Source organism: Pteronotus mesoamericanus, unplaced genomic scaffold (assembly GCF_021234165.1).
Source record: "Pteronotus mesoamericanus isolate MK-2021 breed Mesoamerican mustached bat unplaced genomic scaffold, CSHL_Meso_final scaffold_651, whole genome shotgun sequence".
In the NCBI taxonomy this organism is placed as follows: Eukaryota; Metazoa; Chordata; class Mammalia; order Chiroptera; family Mormoopidae; genus Pteronotus; species Pteronotus mesoamericanus.
In genome coordinates this window covers 21819468-21833478 of record NW_026555325.1, presented here as the reverse complement: position 1 = coordinate 21833478, position 14011 = coordinate 21819468, and the positions used below count along the sequence as shown (strand labels likewise).

General features: G+C 36.7%; 1 protein-coding gene across 1 annotated transcript in view; it reads left to right on the top strand.

The window, feature by feature from the left end:
* WDSUB1 (WD repeat, sterile alpha motif and U-box domain containing 1) overlaps nt 1–14011 on the top strand; it is a 68490-nt gene continuing 54479 nt past the window's right edge. The window contains exons 1-4 of the mRNA XM_054562427.1: nt 1–140; nt 2548–2969; nt 5319–5503; nt 13186–13278. Coding sequence (XP_054418402.1) covers nt 2572–2969; nt 5319–5503; nt 13186–13278 — 676 coding nt within the window. The 5' untranslated portion in view covers nt 1–140; nt 2548–2571. The remainder of the gene's footprint in view (nt 141–2547; nt 2970–5318; nt 5504–13185; nt 13279–14011) is intronic.

Sequence of the window (14011 nt, the reverse complement as noted above, 5' to 3'; positions counted from 1 at the left end):
CCTCGCTTTAGGTTTGCGCGGGCGCCAGCCCCGCCCGCCACACCTGGGCCTGCCACACCTTCAGGTCACCTGCGGGTCTCCTGGCTGGCTCTTCTAAGAGCAGCACCTGAGGGCGGATCCCTCACGGCGTTGGTCTCCAGGTGAAAGAGGCTGTGCCCCTGAGCCCGTTAAACAGCTGCAGCGGCAGGCGGGGGGTCGCTAGTGGGGTCAAGTTGCAGAATCTCCACGCTTGGGGTGTCAGAACCCTACGGTTCTCGGTGTCTGGATTTAAGCGCGCGGCAGAACGGGGCCGGACCTTGGCGGGAGGGAGACACCGCTGTGCGGCCTCGGCCCGGGAGCCTCGCGGGGCCTACCGGCGTTGCGTGGGAGCCCCAGCTGGGCCCCGCGCGAGGGCCGGTCCCGGCGCCCGGAAAGGCCCCGCTCTCCGCCGGCCGCAGCGTGAGCGCCGGGCACTAAGGCTGCCCTCCCGCCTGGGTCGCTCAGTCCGCCGAGGCCTGGCTGTCTGTCAGAAGTTGGGCGAAAGCTTAGTCCCTGCGTGCGGGAGGAGTGAGTCCTGAGCTATATTTGGGGGGTTTCTTGGCACTTTTCGCGTTTGCTTTGGATTAGATGGGGATTCGTGTGTTGACACCGGAGAGTTGACTCGGTTTTCCCGGGAATTGAGCTTCTGGCGTGACAGCTGAGACCTTAGTGGACACCCAGACCCCGAGTCTTCAGAGTGTTTTCCAAAATAAACTATTAGGCTAATTAGGTCTCTGTGCTTCCACTGTGTGGCCTCGAACTTCAAAGGGAGCTGAGTGCCACAAGGGTGTGGAAGCCAAAGTTTGTTTGGACAATTATGTATGTGTGCTTGCATAGTTGGGATTTGGGAGTTTGCCAGAAAGTACCACCTGATCTTAATCTTGCTTGTTTTCATTGCCCTAATACAGGCGATAATCTACCAGGATTTTATAAATTGGGGGTGGGGGGGTGGGGGTGTGTGTGTGTGTGTTAAGCTTTATTGGAGTTTATGTTTGAAAAGAGGCCGAACTTTTGGGGTAAGATGAAAATGGGAAAAGGCATGCTCCATTTTTTTTGTAGAGATTTATGTAAATAAGATTAGGACAAGAAATTATGTATTTTACAACCCAGGGTTATACCTGTCCCTTCAGGGCTGATTATTAACTACTTTACTCTATACCATTTTTCCACTGTCACTTCTTTTTTTAGTATTGGTAGCTTTATTTAAAATTTTCTCATTTTGCATTATGAGAAATAATGCACATAATGTTCACGTAATATTTCAAGGCTAGGACTCACTTGGATTTGGAAAGAGTAAATTTTCAACAAATATTTATTTGAGCACAAAATGTGCCTGATGCTGTTTTACATGCTATGGATACAGCAAGGAGCCAGATGGGTAAAATCTCTACTCCTTTAGCGCTTACATTCTAATGGGGAGAAACAAATGATAAGTATCTGTATTATGCCATGTGTAATGCATACTTTTTGTCCAAATTTCTGAGGGAAAAGTAAGGATGCACATTATACATGGGTATAATGATTACATACCATGGGTGTAATAATAGGTATAATAATCCCATGTATAATGTGCATATCAGATGAATGTGGTACAAGACGGTGGTCATTGGTACACGGGGGACTGATGTGCCAGGCTAGAGAGTGGCTGCTTTAGATTGGGAAACCCTCTCTGAAAAGGGACACTGAAATTGAGATTTAAATGAGAAATGGGATTCCAAAAGACAAGGGAAGAGAATTTCAGCCTGAGAACACTGCCTGATGAAGATCAAAGACTCTCGGAGTCTTTTTGACCAGGGAGGCTGGAAAGAAGTGAGGAAGAGGGAATATGGCAGGCAAGCACCTGTTCATAACAGTTTTGTATGCCCTGGTGAGGGGTTTGGGTTTTATTATGAATTTGTCAACTTCCTTCCCTTGGTTTCCTGGATTTATTAATTTGGTTCTTCACCTCTAATCTTTTATATCATTTTATTCTGAATTACACAAGATGATAAACCATGACATCATAGTTTACACACTGCCATTTAAATGTGGAGTGAACCCTTTTGTTAGTTTACAGTTCTGCATCTTAAAGCCAGAGCAGTTGCCTTCGTTCCATCCTGTGGAAGGAGCGGCTGAGACAGTTTGTTAAAATAGCGAAAATCTTTTTGAGCTTGAGATGAGCTAACCTGGAGTGGGGCAGTGAGGTGACGTAATGAGTTAAGGACAGGTCTTCAAAGGTGAAATGCATACCTGAGGTTTTAGATGTCAGTGTTAGAAGTTGACAGGGTTCTCTTTCAGGAGTAATGGGTCTTCACTGGCATGGCAGTGCCACTGTGATCGTCAGAGGTTATGCTCTTCTAAATGTGTATTTTTTCCTCTCCACATTACCCTTAGCTCTGGAATAATAGGCTGTCCTTTAAAAATATGAATGTAAGAGCTTTCATTAAAAAAAATTCTTAAATTGATTCTGGCTCTCGTCTATATATGGATTTGTGTTGCATTTATTTGCTTTCCAGGATGAAGTAACCTTTATCTGTTTAAAAATTGCAGGAGATTTTACTTCAAGTGAAGAACATGGTGAAACTGATTCGCACATTAGCAGATCATAACGATGATGTCAACGGCTGTGCCTTCTCTTCTTCCCTTTTGGCTACTTGCTCCTTGGACAAAACAATTCGCCTGTACTCCCTAAGTGACTTTACTGAATTGCCACACTCGCCTTTGAAGTTTCACACCTATGCTGTTCACTGCTGCTCTTTCTCCCCTTCAGGACATATTTTGGCTTCATGTTCAACAGATGGTACCACTGTCCTATGGAATACTCAAAACGGACAGACTTTGGCAGTGATGGAACAGCCTCATCGGAGCCCTGTGAGGGTTTGCCGGTTTTCCCCTGACTCCACTTACTTGATATCAGGGGCAGCTGATGGAACTGTTGTTCTGTGGAATGCACAGTCATACAAGTTACACAGGTATGACTATGTAAACCCTTTCTGTTTTCAGTCCTTTTAACAGGCCTACCTTCCCCACCCCCCAAAATAGAAAGAATATTTTGATTAAGAATCAGATACTTTTCAGACGTCACAAGGAAGAATATTATGACCTGTCTTCTGAAGGTTATAAGAGCAGATGTTTAGTGTGATTCTTAGAGCACATTGGCTTGACTCTGAGAATTTTGAATTTTCAACCTTTCTTTTGTAAAATAAAGGTTATTCTTGTTAGACTTTTCTGTGTTTTTACAGTGAGAGTTAAGCAAAGAAAACAGTCCTTTGAATAAGATTAGTAATTTTAGGTTTTATTTTTGTAGTTCATCGGCTCAAGTGTTCTCGATAATAAAGACACAACTATTTCCCAGTGAGGATTCTTGCTGGGTGAACGACCAAGCCCAGAAGGAAGAACCTTGAGATTAGAGTGGTACTGTATTTTCATTTCTCAAAAAACAAAACATAACCAACACCTGAAGAACTCCTTTTGGATAAAATACATCAATTAATTTACATGAGTAATTCTTTGTTAAAACTTAACATTAAAACTATGTATTTTTATGTTTTTATACTGTGGTGAAATGTTTATAACAAAATTTACCACTTTTAAGTGTACAGTTCAGTGACATTCAGTACATTAAAAACCATAAACATTTAAATGCTAACAATTAAAATGCCTCATGCACTTTCCCCTCTCCCTACCCCACAACATCATTCAGAGCACAAATGCCAGCTGGTAAACAGCTCTTTGTTGCTCGTTTAGGTTTAGGTCTTTGGGTTGAAGAAGGTGATGTGTTTCAAGTCATGTCAGTAAACTGTTTAAAGAGAAAGCACAGAATGAAATATCTTTAAGTTATATTCTATGAATGAAATACAGCTGCCAGCTAAGAAATTTTTTTCACTTATCAGGTGATGAATTCTGCATTTAAAGGATTAGTTCCCTGATATACTGGGTTGGCCAAAAAGTTCATTTTGTTTGTTTTCTGTAAGATGGCTCTAGTAGTACTTAGTTGTCTTTAACTTCATTCGAAACAATTGTGTTAGATTGTATTGTGACAGCTGTTATATCAGTGCGCATTTTTTAAAAACATCAAAATCGTTGAGTTTTTGTATAGCCATTTTAATAGTGAAGAAAATATGCAACATATTTGGCATATTATGCTTTATTATTGGGTTGGCCAAAAAGTCCCTTTAGTTTTTTCCATAAAATAAAAGCCATTTTTCATTTTCACCAATAACTTTATTGATTTGGATATTCTGAGTATGTCAACTGTCTCCCATGTGGTATAACGTCGATTACTCTCAGTGTCTCAGTTTGATCGCTATCAGCTTCAGCTGGTCTCTCCAACCATGGAGCATCGTCCAGCGAGAAATCTCCGGCACGAAACTTTGCAAACCACTTTTGACACGTTTGATCAGTCACAGCCCCTTCTCCATCCACTGCACATATCTTCTTTTGCATTTCAGTTGCAGTCAGGTAGACCAGCTGAAGTTGATAGTGATCAAATCGAGACATTACTTGAGAACAATCAACATTAAACCATGTGGGAGATAGCCCACGTTCTCAAAATATCCAAATCAATAAAGTTATTGGTGAAAATGAACAGTGTGTCTTTTCATTTACGGAAAAAACCATGTGGTCTTTTAGGCCAACACAATACAGTATGTGATTAATGATGTAAAAGGACACACTGCAATAGATTCAAGCACTGGATGGGACTCTGCACTAATCGTTAGACTTTTTACTCATTTATTTTCCCTAATTGAGAAAATGATATCATTAGCACAGTAGCACAGTGCTTCTTTATCTCCCCAAGATAATTTTAACTTGTTCACAGCATCTTGTTTTCCTAAAGCATTTGCATTTGAAGATGAGGTGAGAAGCCTTACTGTTGCTTCTCGGTGATTTTAAAACAGAAGTTGAAAGTAGCTTTGACCCTAATAACATGTTATCCAATAAAAATTGTTTTATCTTTTTATTAAAATAGATGACTACAGTTGATATTGTTGATTTTCATTGCTTTTGTTAAGTTTTAGAAAATTTAATGTGTTCATACTGACTTGCTATGTGGGAAGATAATATGAAGATATGTGAACTTTGGTTTGGATCCCTGTAGTTTAGGCTTGAACATGTTAGTTTAGATAATGTGTAAATCCTCTTAATTTTAGGAAACAGGTTTTAGTTTATAGCTTAAAATGATATTTTATTTCTATAGACATCTTTAGCCCTTTCTTTCTAGTTCTGTGAGAGCCATTCATCAAACTGCTGTTAGAAATGGTACTATAAAGTAAAAGATGCTCTGAAATGAAAACCTCCTCTTTGTGCTTTTATTCCAGATGTGGCAGTGTAAAGGATGGCTCCTTGGTGGCCTGTGCATTTTCTCCCAACGGGAACCTCTTTGTCACTGGTTCCTCATGTGGAGATTTGACAGCGTGGGATGATAAAATGAAGTGTCTACATAGTGAAAAAGCACATGATCTTGGAATTACCTGCTGCGATTTTAGTTCACAGCCAGTTTCTGGTTAGTTACTTTATTCTTCTAAGCATTAGTGAATCCTGCTTGTAATTTGTATATGACCTTTGGTTCTTTTATTCACTTTCATTTCGCCAAACAAGGAGTCCTGTTAATTTACTCCTTTTAAGGATCATCCTTCTCCTTTATGTTTTCTAATCATTGAAATTATAAAGAAATACTATGTGTGAAAATCAGGTTCTTTAGTGTACGTGCATTTTTTGGTACTAGGTCTTTGAAATCTGGTATGTATATTATGTCACATCCCAATTTTGACTGGCCACATTTCTAGTATTCTGTGGCCAACTGGGGCCAGTCGCTCCCTTATTGGACAGCTTGGGTCCAGACAGTGGCAGGATGGCTGCGGCCCTCTCCTGTGTCAGACCCACCGCGGCATGCCAAAATAACGCTAACGCAAGGTGACATCCCGGATCCAGGACGTAAACCCTCTATGTACCTTGCGTGTTCTGTTTCCCTGCCTCATCTCAGATCATACTTGGCCTCTTGCCACACTGGCCTTCTTCCCTTCCTTGAATGTTTCTAAGATTTTTCCAAGGGTGTCACGCATGGACCCTTCACCAGGTTCAGTCTTAATCAACTTTTGATTTCAGTTGGAAAAAAAGTCAGTGTAAATGGGCCTCCCCCCTGCTCTTACCTCCTGGACTCAGTCTAAAGCATTTCAATAACCTTGTATTTGCATATTTTATTTTTCTCTTCTCAAACTTAGAGAAGTATGGTTACTTTTAATTATGTGTTTATTTATATAGATTATGTTGAATGGTGTTTTTCCTAGACAGAAAGCTCCATGAGGACAGATTGTATTGCATAATAGGCCCTGAAATGTAGAATGATGAATAAGATTTCTATTAGTGGCTGAGATTTTTTGTTCCTTAACATTTTAACATCATGTAGTAAATCAATAGATGTCCTTTTCATGGACCCATTCTTGTATGAAACTACCTACCTAGTTTAATTATGATAATTTATTATTTTTAAGAGATTTTATTTATTTATAGAGAGAGAGGAAGGGAGGGAGAGAAAGAGGGAGAGAAACATTAATATGAGAGAGAAACACAGATCAGTTGCCTCTCTGGTGTGCCCCAACCAAACCCGCAACTGGGGCGTGTGTGTTGACTGGGAACTGAATCTGCGACCTTTTGCCTTGCAGGATGACACCCAACCGAGCCACACTGGTCAGGGCAATGATTTATTCTTTTAACTTCATCATTCTGAGACCATCTTGTAACAGACAAGAACCATTTCTTGTACTTCTGTGGCACCTCCTCCAAATCTTGTATATACTTAATGAATATTTGATAAGTTATGTAAAGGTAGGGAGATTTAGGTTTTCTTGTTGATTCCAAATTATCTGAAATAAAATAAAGTGATTTTCAATAAAAATACTATTATTACTGTGTTAATATTAGGGTAAAACTAAGGGCAAACTTGTCTTGAGCCCTCTAAACCATCGAGGCCTGAAAAGGTTCTTAAACCAGGCAGAGAATTCCAGGATAGATTCTAAAATAAATGTAACCCACATCTTTAGCCTACCTTTAGAGTATATTTCTCAGTATAAGTCTAATCTATGTCTTTTTAGTTTAGTTCAACTTCTCTTAAAATAGGTATTAACCATGTGTTAATTCCATGAAACAGATTGATATATCCTTTAAAAGGAATTATTATAGGAATTTGTGGAAACTACTATATTTTCTTAAAGACAATATAAGTAATTTTAATGTGTTATTCTTTAGTTGGTGTTGTTAATATCAGTAAATACTTATAACTTGTTGACTCTTTTGTCTTTGTGATATTTTACTCAAATAAGGAAAAAGAATCTCGTTTGTGCCTGAGGATAAATGATCAGATCTCTCCAGTATCTTTTTTTAAGATGGTATTTTACTGTAGCTTGAATTTACATTTCTACTATTATAAGTGAGGTTGAACATCTTTTCATATGTTCAAGAGCTAATTTCTTTTTTCCTGTGAATGGTGTGTTCTTATTTTTTGTCAATTTTCCATTAAATTGTTGGGTTTTCTCATATTTTCTTTTGGTTCTTTATATATTAAGGAATATAACCCTTCCCTATTATATGAGTTACAAATATTTTTCCCAGGTTGTTGTTTATCTTTTTGCTTTATTATTTTTTTAAATTTTGGTTTTGTTTCAAAGAGTTGTAAAAAGTTTTTACAGATCAAAAGTCATCACTTTTTTTTAAAAAAAATTATTTATTTATTTTTAGAAAGAGAGGAAGGGAGGGAGAAAGAAAGAGAGAGAAATATTGATTGGTTGCCTCTCGCAAGCCCCCAACCAGGGACTTGGCCTGCAACCCAGGCATGTGCCCGATCAGGAATCAAAGCGGTGACATTTCAGTTTGCAAGACGATGCCCAGTCCACTGAGCCACACCAGCCAGGGCTCATCACTTTTTTCTTTCATGCTTCTTGATTTTATGTTCTATTTTCCCTAACGTGAAGTTGTCAAATACTTTCCCTGTTTCCTTCTAGTGACTTATAATTTAATTTACATCTTTCATCCTCTGGAATCTCTTTCAGTGTCAGTCGTGAGGCAGGGATCATCTTTGCTTTTTCTTCAGGTGGATAGCCAGTTGGACTAGCATCGTTTATTGAATATGCAAAATTCTCATAGAGACTTAAATTGATTTCTGAAATCTGTTTTGGGTGTTAGTGATCTTTGTTTTTATTCACATTGTTTGTGGATTTAGAATAGATTTTTGTATATGGTAGTTTTAATCTTCCTTGTCACTCTAATTTTTCCAAAATTTTCCTAGCTATTCTTGGTAATTTTTCCATATGAAATTTAGTACTAGCTAGTCTAGTTCCCAAAAAATACCCACTTGGTATTTTTATTGGAATGACATTAGAATTGCAGATGAACTATCTTTGACAACTTTATGATGCTGAGAATCAAAGACATGGTGTGCCTTTGCAGTATTGAAAGTTTTTTTTTTGTCCTCCGGTAGCATTAAATATTTAAATGATAGGTCCTGCATATTTCTTAAGTTTATTCTTAGGAATTTTATTATTTCTTGTTCTTGTTGCTATTCTTTATAGGGTCTTTTTCTTCATATTTTCTAATCTGTTATTTTTGTAGATGTGAATGCTGTCTGATTTCCATATTCAGGGATGGACAAAAGTAGACTTACAGTTGTGAGTATGTGAAACACAGTTTATTCTTGTATTATAGATTTTTCCATACAAACAACTGTAACCCTACTTTTGCCAACTCCTGTATATAAATGGAATTTATTGAATTCTATTTGAGTTTGTAATGTTTTGATTTAATTCTCTCTTTTTGAAATATAGTATAAATCTGCAGACTGTGTCCTTGTATTGTTTTTGTATAGCCGTGAACTAAGAACGGTCTATTATATTTTAAAAGAATTATTTTTTTAAGAAAAAGGAGGAAGAGTACAACAGAGATCATTTACTATTTAGCCCTTTAATGTAAAAGTTTGCTGATCTTTGAAGTATTACTAATATTATTTGTATTTAATGATAATTGATTTTTACCTTTCCAATTTTTATATGTCTGATCTCTATTTCTTTTTTAACCGCATGATCTGGTGCCTGGTGATAGTAGATATCCACATCCTGTACCTGAATTTAATAAGCTCAGGGGGAGCTTCTTTTTATTCCCAATTTTCTGAGAATGTGAGCATATATTGAAGTTTATCAAATGTTTTTAATTTTTTACTCAATAAAGATGATCATTTTTTTATTTTGTTTTTTAAATTTATTTTCTTATTATTCAAATACAGTTGTCTCCATTTTCCTGCCACCACTTCCCCCTGCCCCACCCACCCCCACCTCCCACTCTCTATCCTTCCCCACTTTGGCTTTGTTCATGGGTCCTTTATACATGTTCCTTGACTGACTTAACCCTTCCCCTTCTTTTCCCCTCCTCTTCTCTGGTTACTGTCGGTTTGTTTTTTCTTTCAGTGTTGCTGGTTATATTTTTCTTGCTTGTTTGTTTTATTGATTAGGTTCCACTTAGGTGAGATCATATGGTGTTTGCCTTTTACCCCCTGGCTTACTTCACTTAGCAAAATGCTCTCCAGTTCCATCCATGCTGTCGCAAAGAGTAGGAGTTCCTTCTTTCTTTCTGCTGCGTAGTATTCCATTGTGTGAATGTACCACAGTTTTTTGATCCACTCATTTATTGATGGGCACTTAGATTGCTATTGTCAATTGTGCTACTATGAACATTGGGATGCATAGCTTCTTTAGAATTGGTGTTTCAGGATTCTTAGAGTATAATCCCAGCAGTGGAATTGCTGGGTCAAAAGGCAGTTCCATTTTTAGCTTTTTGAGAAAATTCTAAGCTGCTTTCCACAGAGGCTGCACCAGTCTGCATTCCCACCAACAGTGTGCTAGGATTCCCCTTTCTCCACAGCCTCGCCAGCACTTGTTTGTTTTCTTTACAATGGCCATTCTGACTGGTGTGAAGTGGTATCTCATTGTGGTTTTAATTTGCATTTCTCTGATGGCTGGTGATGCGGAGCATCCTTTCATATGTCTCTGGGCCCTGTGTATGTCCTCCTTGGAGAGGTGTCTGTTCAGGTCCTTTGCTCATTTTCTAATTGGATTGTCTGTCTTCCTGCAGTGGAGTCGTGTAAGTTCTTTATATATATTTGGGAGATCAAACCCTTGTCCAAGGTATCATTGGCAAATATATTTTCCCATATGGTTGGCTACTTTTCATTTTGCTGATGTTTTCTTTAGCCATCCAGAAGCTTCTTATTTTGATGAGGTCCCATTTGTTTATTCTTTCCTTTAGTCCCTTGCTCTAGGGGACATATCAGTAAAAATATTGCTGTGTGGAATATCTGAGAGTTTCCTGCCTGTGTTCTCCTCTAGGACTTTTATGGTGTCGTGACTTATATTTAAGTCTTTTATCCATCTTGAGTTTGTTTTTGTGTATGGTGTAAGCTGGTGGTCGAATTTAATTTTTTGCTTCTAGCTGTCCAGTTCTCTCAACACCATTTGTTGAAGAGTCTATTTTTACTCCATTTTATGATGCTTCTGCCCCTTTGTCAAATATTAATTGACCATAGAGACATGGGTTTATTTCTGGGCTCTCTATTCTGTTCCATTGATCTATGTGTCTGTTCTTATGCCAGTACCAGACTGTTTGGATTACAGTGGCCTTGTAATATAGTTTGAGGCCAAGTATAGTGATCTCTCCTACTTTGTTCTTCTTTCTCAAAATTGCTGCAGCTATTCAGGGTCCTTTATGTTTCCATATAAATTTTTGAAATGTTCTATATCTGTGAAATATGTCATTGGTATTTTAATAGGGATTGCGTTGAGTCTGTAAATTGCTTTGGATAGTATGGACATTTTGATGAAGTAAATTCTTCCAGTCCATGAATACGGTACATGCTTCCATTTATTTGTGTATTCCTTAAGTTCTTCCTTCAGTGTTGTATAGTTTTCTGAGTACAGGTCTTTTACCTTCTTGTTTAAGTTTATGCCTAGGTACTTTATTTTTCTTGTTGCTATAGCAAATGGGATTTTTTTCCTGATTTCTGGTTCTGATATTTTGTTGTTGGTGTACAAAAATGCCTTTGACTTCTGAATATTGACTTTGTATCCCCCTGTTTTGTGAAATTCACTTATTACCTTGAGTAGTTTTTCAGTGGAATCTGTAGGGTTTTCTGTGCACACTATCCTGTCATCTGCAGACAATGGCAGTTTTACTTGGTCCTTTCCAATTTGGATGCCTTTTATTTTCTCCAGTATTTTTAAAGCAACTCTTACATATCAATAAAATTTCTCTTAGCTTACAAAAAAAGAGTCCAATTTTTTATTTAGAAAATTTAAAAGTTTTAAAACCTTAATCCAAATATGTCTTTCCTTACAGAGAGGCTTTGCATAGGTTTTCTTTCTTATAAATAAAGCAGGCAATCTAGTAAAGGAAGTTACAGTGAAAATAGCACTAGATCAGAAGGAAGGACATTTGAAAAAATCTACTTTGTATACAGGCATCCCTTGGAGATATGCAGGTTCAGTTCCAGATCACCATTATAAAGCAAGTATTGCAAAACATGAGTCACAGTGTTTCTCCTGATGGACGGTCTTGCCCTCAATTAGTAACAATGCAAGCAACATGTTAAATGCAACACAATGAGGTACTCCTATAAATGGAAGTTAGATGTTAGCTTGTTTTTCTTTTTCTTTTTCAATTAGATTTATTGGGATGACATTGGTTAATAAGATCATATAGGTTCCAACTGTACACTTCTATGATATGCAATCTGTGTATTGCATTGTATGCCCACCACCCAAAGTCAAATCCTCTCTCTCTGTTTCTCTCTCCGTCTAGTTTTTAAATGATAAAGAAAACTTTGATTAGGTTATTATTACAATTTAAATATCTTCCTGAACAAAAGTATATGTTTAAATATTATATTTTGATATTGAGCATAGGCACATTTTAAGCTCCATAATTTTCCATTTTCCTAGCCAAATTCTCACTATTTAAACTTAAGAATTAACTTCAAAGGACCTATTTAGTCAAACAATGAAAAAAAAAGTTCCTAATTGAGTCTGGTACCTAAGTATTTTACTCTCAGCCATTTGTTAAGTAAAATATTATGCCTTAAAAAGACTCAGAAAATATGCCTTTTGGCTGAACGTGTGCTATTAAAAACCAAAATGCTAATGAAATGTGAAAGTCTCTTTCTCATTGAAAAACTTTCAATGAGAAGAAAATTAATTTGTTGTAAGTTAATGAGGTATATATGCTTTCAACAAGGCAGAGTTCATAGAAAAAATTTAGGTATAGGGTATATAAAATATTCTCTTTAAATAGCATATACTGAATATTTGCAAAATCAGAATACAATCTTAAGATGCATATTAAGTTTCTTACTTGTGTGTCTTACTGCACACAGGTGCCAAAACTTTCTTTGATGAAACCGCATCTGTGGTATGAGGTAAACTCATATAAAATTGAGTTGATGATATCAATAGTTACATTATCCACAAGTATTTAGGAACTAATATGTTGGGTATATAGCAATCCCTGAAATTATCCAAGAAAGCATAAAAATTAGTGGGGTTTTATTTTTGGACACCAAATCTAATTGATTACATTCCCTTATTTATATACTATTTTCCACCAAATCCAATGCACTGAATTGATATTATTTTGGATTTATATAATCCCAGCGTTCGTTGTAATTAAATCAAATGTGAAAAAAATCTCATTATTCCATATGAATTGTAGGCTAAGCTTTTAAGAAGTGGACATAGCCTTAAAAAGGTAAGTTGGGAATAATTAAACATTTAACATTCATATCATAATTGACATTTTTTCCTAATTTTTTCTATCAATGCTAACCTCATGGACTCCAAAATTGAGTTGGAAGGCACCCTAGGCTTAGTGACTTAATGTGGGCCCTTGTAGCCTTCTGTTACATTCTTAGTGGAAGCTAAATAAAAAGATATTTTATTGGAACAAAATTAGGAGCTAAAGTTATCCTTTGAAATAACTTGTTTAAAAGAAATTCTTCAACTAACATTTCCTATATGGTATAATGTAATTAATGTTGCTTGTAAATGTTGTTTAAATGAATGGTAACACCTTAGCATAAGAAATTGAAATTTTTTTTGTTTAAATGTTTGATCATTTCTTGTGTATTTATTTTCAACAAATTTTTATTTTTAGATGGAGAACAAAGTCTTCAGTTTTTTCGTTTGGCAACATGTGGTCAGGATTGCCAGATCAAAGTTTGGATTGTTCCCTTGAGCCACATCTTAGGTATGTATTCAACTAGTAGTTCTCTAAAATCATTTGTGATCCAGATAAAATTTCTATTTTAATTTTTTTACTTAAGGTGCTCTGGACACCTAAAAATGATTATTAAAATATTTTAAATACTTTTAATAAGAGGAATACATACACATGATTTAAAAATGTTGTGCTCACTGCCGATTGTGTCCTCACGACCACGATCGCACAGATAACTATGCACTTTATCTGTTTTCAACTCTTTTGGTGGTTTTCACAGGGTCTATAAATATTTGTACTGCCCTATTTTAAATTTTTTCACTGTGGTTATTGTTTTCTGACAGCATGGGTCTTTTCCTCATGCATTGTACTATTTCTTCAGGTGACCCTTTAGGTAAGAAATTGAAGTCATTCAGTTTTGGAATACAGTATTCCTTTATGTTACTTCTTTAATGATTTCTTCTCTACTTCCTCTCTTTGTATAACTCCCATCAATTGTATTGGACCTTCTGACTTAATTCTCTTATGTCTGGTTCCACCTCCCCCGCACATTTATCTCTTCATCTTTTTTCTACTTTATGGGAAAATTCCTCAGAAGATTAAAATACCTTTTAACCTTCTTTTGAATTTTTTCATCTCATCTATCACATTTTCAAATTCTAAAAGCTCATCTTCTCTGTTTCTTTTTCATAGTCTCAGCCTTTTATTTAATGAATTCAAGATCCTCTCAAAACTCTCAGCATATCAATTAGAGGCTTTTTGT